The 16,852-nt window shown below is 39.5% G+C and overlaps 1 protein-coding gene across 3 annotated transcripts in view; it reads right to left on the minus strand.

The window, feature by feature from the left end:
• Window positions 1-307: 307 nt before the first annotated feature.
• Window positions 308-16,852, minus strand: part of LOC130599146 (zinc finger SWIM domain-containing protein 6-like) — a 141,369-nt gene continuing 124,824 nt past the window's right edge. For all 3 annotated transcript variants that reach the window (XM_057409388.1, XM_057409389.1, XM_057409387.1), the window contains 5 exons: window positions 15,218-15,353; window positions 10,192-10,349; window positions 9,499-9,662; window positions 5,206-5,287; window positions 308-2,913 (listed from right to left, as the gene is read on the minus strand). In XM_057409388.1, coding sequence (XP_057265371.1) covers window positions 2,051-2,913; window positions 5,206-5,287; window positions 9,499-9,662; window positions 10,192-10,349; window positions 15,218-15,353 — 1,403 coding nt within the window. In that variant the 3' untranslated portion in view covers window positions 308-2,050. The remainder of the gene's footprint in view (window positions 2,914-5,205; window positions 5,288-9,498; window positions 9,663-10,191; window positions 10,350-15,217; window positions 15,354-16,852) is intronic.

Raw genomic sequence — 16,852 nt, forward strand, 5'->3', positions numbered from 1 at the left:
GCACCAAAAAATCCACTGAGTGGGAACATACCCCTGCACTCTACCATCCCACCAGGGCAGTATGTCAAGTCTTACTGTTCACTGTACACACCACACATCTTCAGTCACAGACAGCATTTGTTCTCTCCTCTGATGCACCACTTTTCTTCCACAAGCAGCTGAGAACATTGCCATTTACAAGCAGATGTTTGAGGAACAGAACATTTCTTCCCTGGGCTTGGTGGTCATACTGCTTACCACCATAACGTACCAAAGTTGAAAGCTACACAATCCAACTCGAGAAACAGACACCATAAAGGACATAGAATCAACTTTCAAAAAACTAATTTTAATCAAAACAAAAAAATTGTTGATCATTAACAAGTTTATAAAACAGTGATTTAGTTACATAAATAAATTGATATCAGTGTATCAAATCTTACTTTCAACTTCATGAGCATGTTTACATGGGTGATGAAGTACAACCTTTTTACCTATTATAATAAATAAAATGGAGAGCATGAAATAGTTTTTCTAAACAAAAATACCTACAAACATACCTCTAGCATGTTCTCTAATGAAGGGAACAAGAGACACTGGACAACTTTTGCACCAAAACATAAAAACTGCTTTAAAAAGCACAAGGATACAGAACCATCAGCTAAAGTAAAGACACTATACTGTAACCAAAGTTGGTATTTAATAATATAATGAACAGTTTGGTAGTTAGATCTCCAGTTTGGTTATTTTAAAGCATTAAGACAAGGCAAGATAGAAGGCTGCTTTTGTTTGAGTAATTCTAGAGAAAATAAAATATATTAAAAAAACAAACTGAAAAGTAGAACAGTCATACCTACACAACTTTCTGTCCTGCACAAAGTCAAAATACCTATGCAGAATATATATATATAATATATATATATGTTATTTGTGCACAAAGGTTAGCTTATTATTAGCTCACTGCAAAGGCGTAATGTATCAGGTCAATCATTTTGGAAAACATTTTGCGTTTTGTGTCAAAAAGGATAGTTCTTTAAGTCTTCTAGGCTAGGAGGCACAAACCCCAATTCTGGCATACTGTATTCTTAATGCTAAGGCTTGCTGCTCTGGCTGTGTATGTTTTGTTGTCCCTCTTTACTATAGTGCCTGTTACAAGCATGTGTGTATGTGTGTATACATATATATGTATACACAAGTTGTATAAATATATATATATAAAATTTCCCCATTAGGTATCAGTCCAACCATGCAATCCAAAAGGTGGCTCTGCATAGATGCCCAGCATATAGTTCACCACCTGAGCCAACCCTGAAGCAAGGCGCACTTTAGTCCTTCTGATAGGCTTTCTTTTTTGTTTAAAACCAAGCTACTGCAGCTTCAAGTATTTTGCATTACATAGATTTTTTTTTATAAATTAGTTAATGTTATATTTTTCAATATTCAGACATATACTATAATATATATACAGTACAATAAATGCTCTCATTCTTTTTTTAATTTTTTTGATAAATCCCTGAGAATGTATGTTGACAGTCGCTAAGTTTCCACATGCACAAGCATTGTGTGCCATGCTTCTGGATGAACAGCACTGCAAAGCCACGTGGTCAGCCTTTTAACTATTAGTATTTCATTTGTTGGTTTGTTTAAATATGCTGAAATGTTAAGGATGAGTTACAAAGGAGTAAAGCTGAATCCATTCGAGGTACTTATCACAGGATGGAGGTGTTTTGTTTGGTTTTTAAAGCCATTACAATATATGTTTGTTTTGAGGCTGTGAACGTATACAGAAAGAACAGGAGAGCGATGTGGGCTTTTGCCACTTGACAACATATACTCAGTGTAAACCAAACCTTTTTTAACCTCTCTCTCATACAAAACAGGAAAAAGGAAAAAAAAAAAAAAAAGCACACAAACTTTCACAACATGACAGTTTAGTTTGCAAACTCAATATAACTATACACATATAATACCGGTGTGGCTCTGTTTCTTTAAGTTAAAAAGGATACAAAGGCAGGCTCAAGTAAAAACAAACCACCCCTCCCATCCCCTGATCCCCATTCACATATTTTTGTCAACCAAACCGCTCACGAACTAGCATCATCAGTTTCTTTTTGCCTTTGTAGATTTGTTTTAGGTTGTCAATAAACTGTGTAAACTGGATGTGACCATCATGAGCCATTAAAAAGGTCTCTCGGGCCTTGCTGAGGAACTCTATAAACTCACTATAGTGTCGTGGGCTGATGTGAGTGAGACGTGAATGAGTTGTATTAATGTAGGCTCCGATCGTGGCATCCAAGAGTTGCCGTAAAGGGGCTTTGTCCAGTGACATGAGCTTTCCAGAGTTCCTCCTTCCATGAAGTCCCACCATGCCAGGAGTGGTCAAAGTACATCTACGCAGAATGTCTGACAGTACTGTTGCACATTTGACACTTTTGACCACCAGAGGTATTATAGCTGCTAGCTCGTTTTTCCCAAGGGAGTGGCTGAGTGCACATGCCCACAGAACGTCATTAATGGCAGGGTGTGTGTCCTGATTGTAACTCAGGTTGAGATGTGTCATGGCCAAAGTGGCCAGCTTGTAGGCCCGCATGGGGTAACCCCGGTGCTCCATGTATCGTGCTATAGTAAAAAGCTGCGAGTAGCTCATGCCTGTTGTAGCAGCATCTAAAACAATTTGGTACGCGGTCTCAAAAGCTATGTGATCTTTTTCACATAAGGTCAGTGCAGAGAGAGCACAATTCTGAGGATCCTTCATGGCACACTGTAGAGCAAGCGTCCTAGCACTGCTGGCCAGCTTCTCCTGCTGATGGCAGTCCAGATGCAGACGGACAATGGTGCTGTTGGACATCACTGTTGTAGCAACAATACTAGTGGCTTCTGTTGGAGTGAAAAGTGTAAACCAGTTTTGCATGATACTATCCAGTGCATAAACACCTGAGGGAAGAAAGGAAGGATTAGCCAAAACTGATAAAATCTGGCAGGTATCGATGTTTAGCAAGAGACTGCATCTGCAGCAAAGACTAAGAGGTTGCCACTACATCTAAGAGGATGCACTTCAGCAAAAATTGCTAAACCAGATAGCATGGCTGAAAAAGGACATTAAAACAAAGGCTACAGTGCAAACTCTGCAGGAACCACTAAAATACAGAGAATAAAAGAATAAATAAATAAACAAATAAAAAAGCCTGCATTATAAGCTTTAATCTCCTGGTGCAACAACTGAGCTGTTTTACTCGTTATTTAAGACAATCTGGGTAACAAATTCTGCCTCATTTGGTCTCATCACATCACTCGAAAGGAGCCCTCAACACTGAATACTTTTGAAAGCTGATTTTAACTTATTTTCTTACTGTGCGCCTCAAGGCACAGCACGTAAACAAAAGAATCTCCAGGTACGCTAAATGGCTTTCTTAACAGAACACCATGGCACACCTTAATGGAACACCCTAAGTACACCTTAAAGGAACACCCTAAGTACACCTTAAAATACCCAACATCCTAACCCCCCACCTCCTCCTAACAGGCTTTTGAGGTACATCTTCTGTCAAATTCAAATGCCCCTGAACATCAAGATCCTTATTAGACAAATACTTTGAGCAATATGAACTACTGAGTATTATCTGAAATAAGTGTTTTCCTTAGCATCACTTTACTCCCAGTGTATGTTTGTATGTCTGTTTGGCAGGGTCTGGAAGAGGTAAACCGTGATAATAGGTTTCATAAATTGAACCTTATAGCCAACTAGAGTGCCTTGTTATTGCTAGAGGCAGTTAATACACAACTGTGAGCACACCTGAACCACACCCAGAGGTCCTCATTTTCTCTGTAGGACTCTGGTGCTTCCCATGCACACCTTCACTCATGTGCAACGAGTCAGCATAGCCAGAGAACAGCAGATCTTCATGTAAATAAAGAGACTCCTTGCTTTACCAACTTGATTCTCAAGAGTATTTTGCATAACATTATAAGGTTCTTTATGGGATACTCCTATTAGAATATGTAAACTAATTTAAAGCAGTATTATAACCAGTATTTTATTTGATAATAGGCAGCTACACAAAATAATACCCAGGCACTAATATCTGTAAGGCAGCCTCAGCAATCATTATCTTAGCAAAGATATAAAAGCAATAAAACAAGAGCATTGCATGAAATTTTGCAGACACAAACCACTTTCTGGCTGAGGTCATACAAAGGCAAGCTGTATTTTCCCATGTTATTGACAACATTAATTTCCCTGTCAAGCATAACAAAACCGATAAATAATCCCAGGAATAAGCAGCAGCAATCCTCTGAAGTTCTGAAACTCAAGAAGTACTATGTGATAAAACCCAATCAATAAGATGTATGAAAAAGGAATAAATACAGCAGGGAAACCTGCTTTACAGAAATACCATCAGTGACAATTAAAACTGCTTCCTTATTGTAAGTACTTATATTGTCCCCACTTCCACAACTGCTCATTCATTTATTTTATTTTTTACAGCTACAGTTTTTAATGCACTCATCTTCAGATCCTATATCCTCATCTTGCAGATGGTAAATACAGAAGCTAAGGGATTCCTCATCAAGACACAGGAAATCTACAGCAAAGCCCAAAAATGAAAAGAACGTCCTTCTGAGTGCACTGCTCTCCCACTGCTATCCTGTAAGACTGCTTTCCCCCCCACCTTACTTTCACCTTATGTGGTTAAAAATGGGTATAACATTAGTATTTGGTTAGCTTTACAGGGCAGACAAGCTCTGCACGGTATGATAGCCACATAACAAAGATGCATTACATTTAAAATCTTGGATTTACTCAGGGGCTTAAAAAAACCCAGCCCCTAAGAATGAGAACCTCTTCAGGAGATCCACATGGTAGGAGGCATCCTCAGCATTTCATTCATCTGTGTTCTGGTTTCTCTTCCCACAGCTGACCTGATAGCTCTCTCAACTTGCTTTTCAAAGGCAATCATGGAGAGAACAAGAGAAAATCTGGGGTATTTCCCAAAGGTTATGCACACCCCCATCTTGCAGGATTAAAGAAGCTACTCTACACTACTCAACTACTGTCTCAATTGGTCTGGGCCTAAAAAAAAAAAACACTCATCACTGCCATAGTGTCTTCCACCAAAGGAATTTTATAGGTGAACAGAAAGTGGAAGACATATGCAGAACTTGGGTGCTGTCAAGCAAATCAAGCCCTCTAAGGTTAGCTGACAAGAGAAACATCTCAGAACATACCTACTTCTGTTGCACATGTTACCAACCACCTCACCATTTCCCGCCGTCGCCAATTAAGTGTGGACAGTGTCATCCGCATTACCTATCAAAGCAACACAAACAAAATACAAATTAATCCTATTGCAAACCAAGGCAATATACCAACAATTAGGGATTTTAAGCTACTTGAATACACTAAGGTTCAAAACGTCAGCCCCTTGTGCTCCCTACTCTGTTACCTCTTTTTTAGCAGGTATGTCAAAAAATTTGAAAAATACTGCTCAGCTAACTTAAAAACAGCATGTAGAGAGTAATTCCAACTGCAGATCCTTTAAGGCTATGGAAGATACCACTTACATGGTCAAGAAAAAAAAACACCCCATAAAAGAGACTCAATCCAACATTAAAAGTCCCAATAAATTACTGATTACTCAAATTCATAGAATCATAGAATCGTTAGGGTTGGAAAGGACCTTAAGATCATCTAGTTCCAACCCCCCTGCCGTGGGCAGGGACACCTTACGCTAAATCATATCACCCAAGGCCTCGTCCAACCTGGTCTTGAACACTGCCAGGGATACCATATCCTGCATGGAAATTGCATGTAAAGCTACCTGGACAGATCCCACAGACACCTAGATGCAGAAAGCAAGTAGTTTTCCCCTTAAAATATCAGTGACCATACTATGGTATTACTGTTTGCAGATTTAAATAAACAGCATAATAGGTCAATCCTAGAGCTCTCAGCCATGATCTTTACACATTAAACTCAACAAATGCACTCACAAAACACCTTGGAGTCAGCAGCATTTGTAAGAGGGTTCTCAACACATATCCCCCTCTCAATCCTAAGGTTACTTCAAAGTGGCATGTAGCCCTCTCACGTATGTCACTCTTGCCAACTCCTTTCATCCTACGCTGTAGACAGGATAATTAAGAAGACGGCAAAATTGTTGAGGAGCACAAATGCACAGATGATCTTTAAGAAGTCTGGTTATAAGCAACCATGAGTGGCTCCAAGTTGGTCTCCAAAAATTCCCAGACTGAGACCCTGTTGACTGGTTGTAGACATCACCTAAAGTTACATGACAAGGCCAGCTTTTCTGGCCCCAGACATTTGGGTATCATTTTAACTAAACACTAATCTAAATGCTAGATTAGAGTACAGCGTTTTGAAAGAAAGAAAACTGAGCTGCAAGGAGCAACCCAACACATTTTCAACTGTGAAAATATGGCTAAGGTAAATAATGGAACCAGCCTTTGCTTGAAGTCATTCTGGAAGAAAAACAGGCAACCCCAAGTTAAAATGCTTTGGAGTGTAACTATTTGTCCCATTACATCCATCAAAGGTAAGGAGTTTGGGTGACTTCCTATATGAACGCACACACATATTGAAGGTTAGCACTCCTCCAATATCCATGGTGAATTTTCAGCTTCCTACAAGTAGAGTGAATCCAAGAGAAAATACAGGGTTATGGTCTGAATTCTGCTACTGGTGAGGGAGGAAAGAAGGTAAAAACCAAAACCAAACAACGGTGTGAATTATGACTTCTCTGAAAGTCTTCTCTGATGACTTTCCTCACTGTGATGCTCTGTAGAAGGATGCGCAGTTGTAACAACTTTCAGCACATGTGATGTTGCCGTAACAGTCACTCCAGTGTAGACAGTCCTAACTTGGAAGCAAAACCCAATACCATATCTAATTTCTTGACATGGGAAAGTTTCTTGACAAACTATCCCGGAATTAAGTTCCTTTCATTTGATTAACCTGACAAGCTGAGAACAGCAAGACAGGGACCCTTTACTGATAAACCCCCCAAAGATTTCAAATAAAGCATGTATTGATGTCCTGACCATGGAGGATCTGAAGTTAATTTATACTGTAGCACAAGTTGCCGAAGAACTATTTCACTTTTGCTGAATATATTCTAGAGCTACTTCTTCCTAAAAGGGAGTTGCACTTCTATCAAGACAGATCTATGCTATCAGTTGAAGAGAACTTTTCAACAAGTCAGGAAGTCTGTAATGACAAGAGGCTCCTGTGAATTGCACCGCTTATCTGAAAACTAAGCCCTCTTCCACACAGAGTAACTTGGCCTCTGTCTTGATGGATCTTTATAAGAATTTTTTACAAAGGAACAGAAGATCTCACCCCCCCATAAGGGAGAGAAGAAATGGACAATCACCCACTAGCTTCCACTCCAATGCAAAACCTCTTCGTTATGCACCTTGGAAGAAGGTTTACGTATGCACTCACAGGTTTTGGGGTGCAAAGGACACCACTTGCCAAATACACCAGTCCCACAAGCAGTACCTGTTTGCAGATGTGCAGTAATACCTACTTGCACTGACATAGAATACAACAAGCAAACAGAGGAAAAGAACCTCTCAGGTACCTGCCGATGTTACAGCATCTGTGCTAGCAAGGTTCTGAAGAACAGAATATAACCGAGATGCTTTGTGCCCCTTTGGCCTTGCTGATGACCTCTTTACATAGCCAGTTCAAAAGACTTCCTCCTGCTGAATCACAGAACACATGCTGCCACTGGAAATACGAAGAAAGAACCTAGGAGTACTCCCAAATCTGGAACAATATAAGAGGTTTTTCTGTCACAGAGATCACAGTGACAGAGTTGTGAAATCGTTGGTGTCATCCTCTCAACCCAACCAGGCCAGCTTGTCATTGCTCTGGCTGTGGCAGAACAATACACCTGCAAGGACACTGCTGTTTAGGTTACCACATGAGGGGAGAGTTTTCTAGGGAACATGAATGAGTAAATAGCAAGATACTAGATAGTGAGTACAGACAATCTAATTGCCATGAAGTCAGGGAGAGGGGCAGGAAGGGGGAAGCATCTGTAGGCTACAAGACAGTGCTGATACTAATGCTTTGCAGAAGTGTCACTGCAGAAATCTACACAGCTGTGAGTTACTACCAGAAAACTGCTATGCATCTTCCTTCTTGAAAGCAAACTACCTTTAAGATTATTAAAGCACCTTCATAAGCTTGGGACACAAGAGTGGACAAGTTCTACATGAGTTTGTTCCAGACACTGAGACTGAGGAGAAAGTACGGGCTTATAGTATTTCTTTAACTAGATCTCATTGAAGACATTCTGGTGATATCATCAACCACAGAGGAGTACCCATGAATACAATGACATCCAAAGTGTGCTGGTGCCACTGAAAGATTTCTTGGTGAATGCTTGAGCTGACACACAGGTCAATCATAAGGATCTGTCCTGGGTTCAGCAGTAGCTGTCATTTTTCTTTTTCTTAGTAGCTGGTGCAGTGCTGTGGTTTTGACTTTCAGCCTGGGAACAACACTGATAACACCAATGTTTTTAGTTCTTGCTCAGTAATGATTACTCTGAACAAGGACTTTCTGAGTCTCATGCTCTGCCTGGGAGGAAGGGAAGCTGGGAGGAAGCAGAGACAGGACACCTGACCCAAACTAATCAAAGGGGTATTCCATACCACAGCACGTCATGCCCAGTATATAAACTGGGAGAAATTACCCAGAAGGGCTAGATCACGGCTCGGGCTGGGCTGGGTATTGGTTGGCGTGTGGTGAGCAGTTGTATTCTCTTCCCTTGTTATTTCCCTTATCATTACTATTATTTGTGGTCGCAGTAGTGGTTTCTGTTATACCTTCGTTACTGGACTGTTCTTATCTCAGCCCATGGGAGTTACATTCTTTTGATTCTCCTCTCCATCCCTCTGGGAGCGGGGGCAGAAAGGGTTGGGGGGAGTGAGTGAGCAGCTGTGTGGTTCTGAGTTACTGGCTGGGCTTAAACCGTGACAGGATCTTCCTCTCTCTTACCAAATTTGCCTTAGAAATAGGTAATTATGGCTGACCTTGGCATTTTCTATTAATTCAACAAACACTTACCAAATCTCATTTAGGGGAAAGGAAGGGAATGCATGGTAAGAAACTCCTCAAGGCCATGCAGAAAATATACAGCATTTCTGGCAAACAGAATAATTTTGCTTTCTACCCAGTCATACATCCTTGAGCCCATTGCACTGGTCCCCTCTCACCCCTGAACAAGAGATTGCCCTACAGCCAGCTGCTCCCAGCTCCCCCATCTGAACAGCACAAAGGGGCTGCACACAAAGGGGACGCACACATCTGCATGCAGACGTAGTAAACATCTGTGTTTACTAAATCATTGAGCTTTCTAACAGAAAACAGAATCTAAAATCTCCAGACAGATCCCAAAGAGGATATGGTCCTCCGTGCTTAAAAGCTACACCCACCAACACTGTCAAATTCCTTTCTTCTACTGTAATAATAATGAATGAGGGAAATACCTGAAGGCCCAACTCCAGAGAAACTTTCAGAAGAGTGATGTCTGGCAAGCTGTCCATGAGCGTTGCTATTTTAAATGCATCTTGGGCAAGTTTGAAGATGTGTGATGATGAGTGGATGTTTTTCTGGATGGATTCTAACACTGTTTCCAGTCTCTGAACATCACCTGCAAGGCATAAACACTGTCACCACAATGGAACAAGCTCCCAAAACATCCAGAGATGCACTATAATTGAGCCTGCTGTTGCTATGCAATAGTACGATGTTTAAGTTTTACACACATTTTTTTTTAAACCTTCCACAATTAAATCACATGTGAACAAAAGATACAAGACAGCACATACTGCTTTAGTGCCTGGTGATGTTAGTGCAGTACATGGCAAAAAGTCATCCTGATTTGTGAATTTTAGAAGTGATTTGTCCACTCTTGGGTCTCGCTATCTATGTCATGTCAGAAAAATAAAAAGCTGTCTCATCAGCCTGAAATCAAGGTCACCTGGCTGCCATATAGGCAGCTTAAAACTACTTTGCTAGAAAACTAAGTGGCAGGTTTAAGCCATTTCAGTCTGTTGCACCCATTTCAAGTTCCTGTCAGACTGCAATCTGGATTCCTAAACACAAGTTTTATGATTTGTTTACTCCATGCAATATTAAAAGCACACAGTTAGTTGACTATGTAACTGACAGCAATGTACCTTTGGCTGCTGTTAGCATGGTTGATGCCAGTTCACACTGCTGGGATTCAATGTGACTTAGGGTGAACCAGCGGGGATACCGGTTTGGAACAACTGATGCAATATGGTGCGGGCGGGACATGTCTCCCGAAGGAGCAGTAGATTCCAATACTAACAACCTGAAATAAGGAAGAAATCCTCTTTCATTAAATCATTATAACATTAGGTTACTCATGAGCAAAACTAAAGCTGCAACAACACTTAACCTTGTTTACAAAATGGGCCTTTTTGGTTATTAAAGAAAAAAAAAAGGCAAACCTCTTCTTGGGGAACCTTAAAAAAGTCCATTTGCCAAACCTGCCTACATCAGTGGGCATCTGCAGCAATTCACGGGACAATTAACCCACCTATTAACCAGGGCAGCAGAGACTTTCTGCACCCTGCATAGAGCTGAAGCTTTTCTCCCTGCCTTTTTGTCACTGAATTGCAGCCCTCACAAAGGAAAGTAGAGTAGTTCTCCGCTGTACTGAGAACACGTGAATATTTTTCAGTATTTGGAACATTTTTTTCTTCAAACTAAGGGAGAGGAATATTCAACAAATCATTTGGATTTTCAGTTTGCAATAAATTCAGATGTGAATTTATGTCCAAAAAGTGCAATTTACAGTTCAACTATGACTACTCTTTGAAACCCTTAAATTTCAGGCTAACAACATTTTATAATGCACCATAATTTGATGTTAGAGCCCCAACCATCAATGACATCATTTCCTTTGAAGTTACTTTTCAGACTCCATTTCCTAATCCTGAAACAAAAATTTCTTTGAGTATGTGTGAATCTACAACATTCTTACCCACCAAAGAGAATCCATACTTAGAAAATTAAAATTAATGTGTTTGCTGTTGACTACTGCAACACAAATGACAGCCCACAACAGAGACTCAATGTTACAATACACTAGATATAGCCAGTATACCAGATACTGCATAAATGCCAGCGCAAAAAAGAGTGTACAAAACCAGGCATTTTTACTCAGTAGAATTCAGCATAATTTCAAAATATAAATCGTAAATGAGACATCAAATGAAATAAGACAACAGAAGAAAAGCCTTTCCAGTGCTTAGGTTCTTGATGAGAGTTACCATATGAGTTCTGTTTCTACCAGCTTTCATGTGCAAGTGATTTTCTAGCAGGAAAAGGAAATTGGATCTCCTCTGTCAATAAAATTGTAACTACTGAATATTGAAAATCCAATGCATTGTGACTTCCCATGATAGAATATTTCTTACAGAATAAGCTCATTTAAATGTAAGTTACAATCGCTCGCACTCAGATGAATATATCTAAGTTCTTTAAGTAACTGGAAATGCAAGTCTTTTTTTCTCAGTAAGATATTTTTTAGTTCCATCAGTTTTCTGTAGGTTCCTGAAGCATATGGGAGTATCTTTAAGAACTCCCTGGGAAAAGTAAAGTTAAATATATGGGAGTGGGAGGGTATCTAGCAGACACATATAAATAAAACATGCCATATAAGTAACTATCAGCAGGTTATATAAACATTTTCAGACACATGTAATTCATGCTAATATGAAAAAAGAGACTCCACTTGCAATTTGTATTGAGTCAAATCTCTTTATATTGAGTGTATTGAGACACTTATTTATATAGCTTTATATACGTAAAAATAAAATACATATAAACTCTTTAGCTGATTTTTTTCTAAGCACAGAGAGACAGTGGGAGGAGAGAGATGTACTATTAGATGGCTTCAATAAACAGCAAAAATCTCACTACCTAATGCAAAAAGGGATTATTAGGTTATGAGTAACAGTAAACAGACTAACAGCATGAAAGAAAGACACTGTTTTGGGGAAATCTTTTGTCACTTTGAATTTCATTGCCAGCTTTTATATTATTTTGCTGTGAAAAGAAATGCTGTTGTGAATTGGAGGCTTTCATGCAATTTTGGCAAGATTAGGGAACATCAGAACAAGTACAAGCAGATTTAGCATTCCTCACTTCCTCCCTCCTCCCCTTTCAAATACCAACAATTTAGCTAGGTTTTAGCAAAGCTACCTTGTGATTAAACATCACCATTAAAGTCTGGCTCCCAAAGCCTGGGTGAAATTCAGGCTTAACAAGATATCAGCCAAACTAAGCCAAACATTCATGTTCAGATTCCAAGTGAGCAGTCAACTAGGTCACTGCAGATCCACATTCTCTGAGACTCTGTTCCGTATATTTCAGCATTGCAAGCAGAGAACTGCAGACAGAAGTGACCATCAAGGACAGCACAACACTATCCTTGCAGACCTGAGGTATATGCATGAAGGGTTTTATGGTCTCAGCTTTCATTTATTTCATACTGAGTGTTACACACACTAAAACAGGGTTCAGAAACCAGAACAGCAACAGATGCATTTTGAATACAGAGAAGTAAAGTACTATGTGCTGCCATCACAGGTCAGTGACTTGTGTGGACTGACACTAAAGAGGTCCGGAAAGCAACTAGCAAGGGTCTTGGGAAGTCAACTTATTTAATAACTGTTGAAGTGACGAAAGAAATAAGCTCCACTTGTAAAAGCATGAGTAACTGCACAGATTTCTATGCAGCACCTTTACTAATTCCCACATGAGATTTTTGTTCTTTTCCTTTTGCCATTTTGTCCCTGCCACAGAAGAAAGATGCTTGAGTTTTCCTCTTCTGACTTATTCAACCTCACAACTATGAGACAGACATTCAATCTTCATGTCTGCTTTCTTCTTTCCCCCTCAAGGTAGTATTAAGTTACTTTTTCATTTGGTTTGTATTTGGACTCCTTTATATACTGAAGTATTGCTTTGGTACAAATAGAAACCAATCTTCTCCAAGTGAATTTGAAAAGTGCTAAAGAATGCAGACAAATAGAAGTTTTCTAAACCTGCCATCACCACCATTCAAGACAGCAGTCCACATTTCTGAAGAGCGCCAAATATCGAAATACAGAAGAACTGATTATTGTCTAGTGCTGAACTCTCATCAGGCTTATGAAGTGATGACAAAAGGGCTTGGAGAACAGCACCAATTATGATGTCTCCTGTAACTTTACCAGATGGAAACAGACATCTTATAAACAGACATTCTTATAGTGGTCTGTTTTGAAAAGTAACTTCATTGGCTGAGATGACAGCTTCATACCAAAAGATAGCTGAAACTGCCTGTGCCTAACTGGAGATTTCAACATTTGGATCTTTCAGTGTCTTGCTTGTTTTTCCGGTTGAGAACGGAAACTTCCAGAAAAGAAGTTTTCAGTTATGACTGGTTTCTGGGGAAAGCCCTAATCCTTGTTCAAAAGGAATGGCATGCTGCTGTCACATTCACTGAAGCATTCAGTGCACTGTGCAAAGCTGCTGATGGATGCCTACTCCAGCATGAAACCTACTTTCAGCATCATGGTTTTACTAGTTTAAGGAGGAAAACTCCACACAATCTCTGAGGAACACTTAAAGGTAGTAACTGAAAATAAATACAAGGGCACAGTCTACTTCATAAAATTAACCTTTTCATCGAAAAATAAACCCCATAAACCAACCAACAAATAACCAACAGAAACCAAGCCCCCAAGAAACAACCAACCAAAAACCCTTCTCACAACATCTTGCACTATTTTACTATCTGATATGACCAGGGTTATTAATGCACTCAACTTGTGCTAAAATCAAGAAGGGTATACTCTGATGGACCAGACAGCTTACTGAGCATACATTTGAACGTTTTTTCAATAGTTTATCAGTAATGCATTTTGTCTTCTTGCTGTATTTCCTAAAATGCTTATCATAAACAGCAAGTATGAAAGTCAGTCTTCATATTTCTCAGATTTCTTCAGTAACATCTGTTACTAGACACTCTTGGAGGCATAAAAAGACAGGCTAAACAGACTTTTAGCCTCACCTGACAGTAGTTATGTTTTGTTCTTAAGCATTCCCTCCTGTTTATTCCTTTGATCATAGAATTTATTTATTTTTTTTTTGAGAAATGAGCTCCAGAACACACACCTTCAAACCATGAGGACACAACTTTTCTGATGAAGCTAAATACTATTTATGTGGATAGTGTGTCCTTCAATCACCGTGCAACCGTTCTTGAAAATAATGACCAGGAAAACCCAACACTTCTTTTTATTTTTTATCTGGAAATTGATTGCTCTGAGTATTCAATTGTGGATCGTCTTTGTCAACCATCAACTACAAGGTTCTTGACAGTGACCACACAATTCAGAGAGGAACAGTTTCTTCCCTGCATAGTAGATGGGCAACAATTTTATTGCCGATCACTGAGGCACTTGAAACTTCTTTCAAAAGAATTTTCTTAGCCACCATTACCATTCTGGCCTGCCTCAAGATAATGCTAGCACACACTGAGCACTCCCTGAGAATTATCTTTTTCCTGATTACTGCAAGGATGCAAGTCAGACATTTTGTTGTCAGATGACATACTCTATATAAACCCCAACGTTCACCCAGATGTGGATAAAACTGCTTCATTATGAAACACAAGAAAAGAATGCTGGCTCAGACCCCACCCTATGGTTTCAAGTCTATCATTGAGGGTTAATTTGTGAAGAAAGCCAGTGGAACAAATAGCCCTACCGAACAGGCTAAGCAGCAGATGATTCTGAGACTGCTGCTGCAGTGCCTCTTTCTCATTTCCTAGACAATACCATCACACACACATACACACTGCATGGGTGAGAGAACACACATGCTAAAGCTGCCCTTGTTTAACACAAACCCATGTGCCCCAAGAGTAGGATTCTGGAAGGATTTCTAACAAAGAATGCTTTTTTTTGTGGTTGTAGATAAGCACTGATTGTACATTTATAATGATTACACTGTAGTTACTAGAGAAACCAACTGCTTTTACAGATGACAACCAAAGTAGTTTCTCCTTAAAGGGAAGCATGCTTCTTTTAGAAAAAAAGACTAGATCTGGATTAAGAAGCTTTTTCCCCTTTCTTAACCGCTAACACTACTTGTGCTCCTTCTAGATGACTTGCAAATACGTACCGCATGGCTCTCAGTGCAGTTTTGTATGCCAATTCAGCATCATGAGGTAGGAGAGAGGTGAAAAGATACTTGGCAAATGTGTGCATTGGAACGCTCTCTCGATGGGTGACTTCACCTAAACCACTATATGGTCCAGCTGCAGGAGAGAGAAAGAGAATGTCCGTCTTTACATACTGCTAAAAACCAACATGCAGACTTAAAATATTCACTATACCTTCAGTTACAATTGGTATTCAGAGCAGAGTTTGCTGTACAAAAAAGTAAAGTTATATTGCTATTTCTGTGAAACATATTACAAATATATCATATACAGTGTATTACAAGTCTATTAAATACCGTATTCTTTGAGACAACAAGACAGACTGCAAAATGTATAGTACTAAGCATACCAGTGTGCATACAAATGACAGAATGATTCCAGTGCTCCATGGGGCTCATTCAGCAAGCCTATAGTATACAAAAGTAGAAAGTGATAACCCTAGCCTTGCCTTCACATAGCTACATTGTGCACATGAATTCCTATGCATCCTGTTGGTACATGACTGCTTTATCAAAAATCCACCAGAAAAAAAAACAACAACTAAACCTAAAGAGTGGTTACAGTGAATAAATGTGTACCTTTAATTGAAGTCACGTGACCAATGACCACAGCAGCACCTAATCCCTATTGATGTCTCACCTGACATTAGGCAGTTAAATAACCTTTTAGTCTGGACTTGGTCTCCAGAGAAGATCAGGTCAGATCTTGTACCAAAGCTGGTTTTGTGAGTCCATTATAGCCACATGATCTTAAAAATTGTATTTGTTGTAGGAAAGCTATATCCACTGTTGGAGCAATGGATTTTGCTCACACTCTGCAGCCAGTGCAGTATTTCAACTTCACAGCAGCAGCATCAAGACTGACAACAACAAAAACATTAAATGCAGCTCTTTCCTTGCCAAGTTCTGAATGTTCATGGTGCATATGAATCCCATTTCTACATTTTTCCTGCAATCTTAAGATTTTTATTCCTATTAACAGGAAAACAATGTGAGCTTTTGACTTCAGCAACTAGAGGTCCAGGCAGTAGATGCTGCAAGATACAGAATACGAATCTTATATTAAGTATTATTGGACTATTATTGCACAGATAGGAGCCAGTAATTCTAGAAGTTACTACTACTTCCACAGACTCTGACCCAACACACTTGGATGGATGGATAGATGGATGGATGGATGACCTTATGAGCACACTTCTTTGCTGCAGAGTCATGTGTCATTTAAACTGCTCCCAAAGCAATTCAAACTAACATGGCCAAGACAACAGTGAAGCAGATGAGGAGAAACAGCCAAGCTGTTTCATCAACATTTTTCTGACTAGTGCCCTAGCACAACATACAAAAGATAAAAATCACCAGGCATGAAAAAATTCTGAGCTCCATAGCTGGGCATTTCTGAAGACTAAGGCTGATTAAAAAGAAATGTCAATGAAGAATTAGCAGGTGAAAGTGTATCTCAATCATTTAAAATGAATTTGAAAGCTATTCAAAGCTGGCTGGCATTGCTTCAGTGAAAGAAGCTGTTTCATGCATGCTTGCCAGTTGGTGGTCCAATCAGAAACTCAATTAGGACATGAAGCATACATGACAAAGATT

This window comes from Pezoporus wallicus, unplaced genomic scaffold (assembly GCF_028554395.1).
Source record: "Pezoporus wallicus isolate ANWC-B61680 ecotype Strahan unplaced genomic scaffold, APGP_CSIRO_Pwel_v1 contig_4, whole genome shotgun sequence".
NCBI lineage: Eukaryota > Metazoa > Chordata > Aves > Psittaciformes > Psittacidae > Pezoporus > Pezoporus wallicus.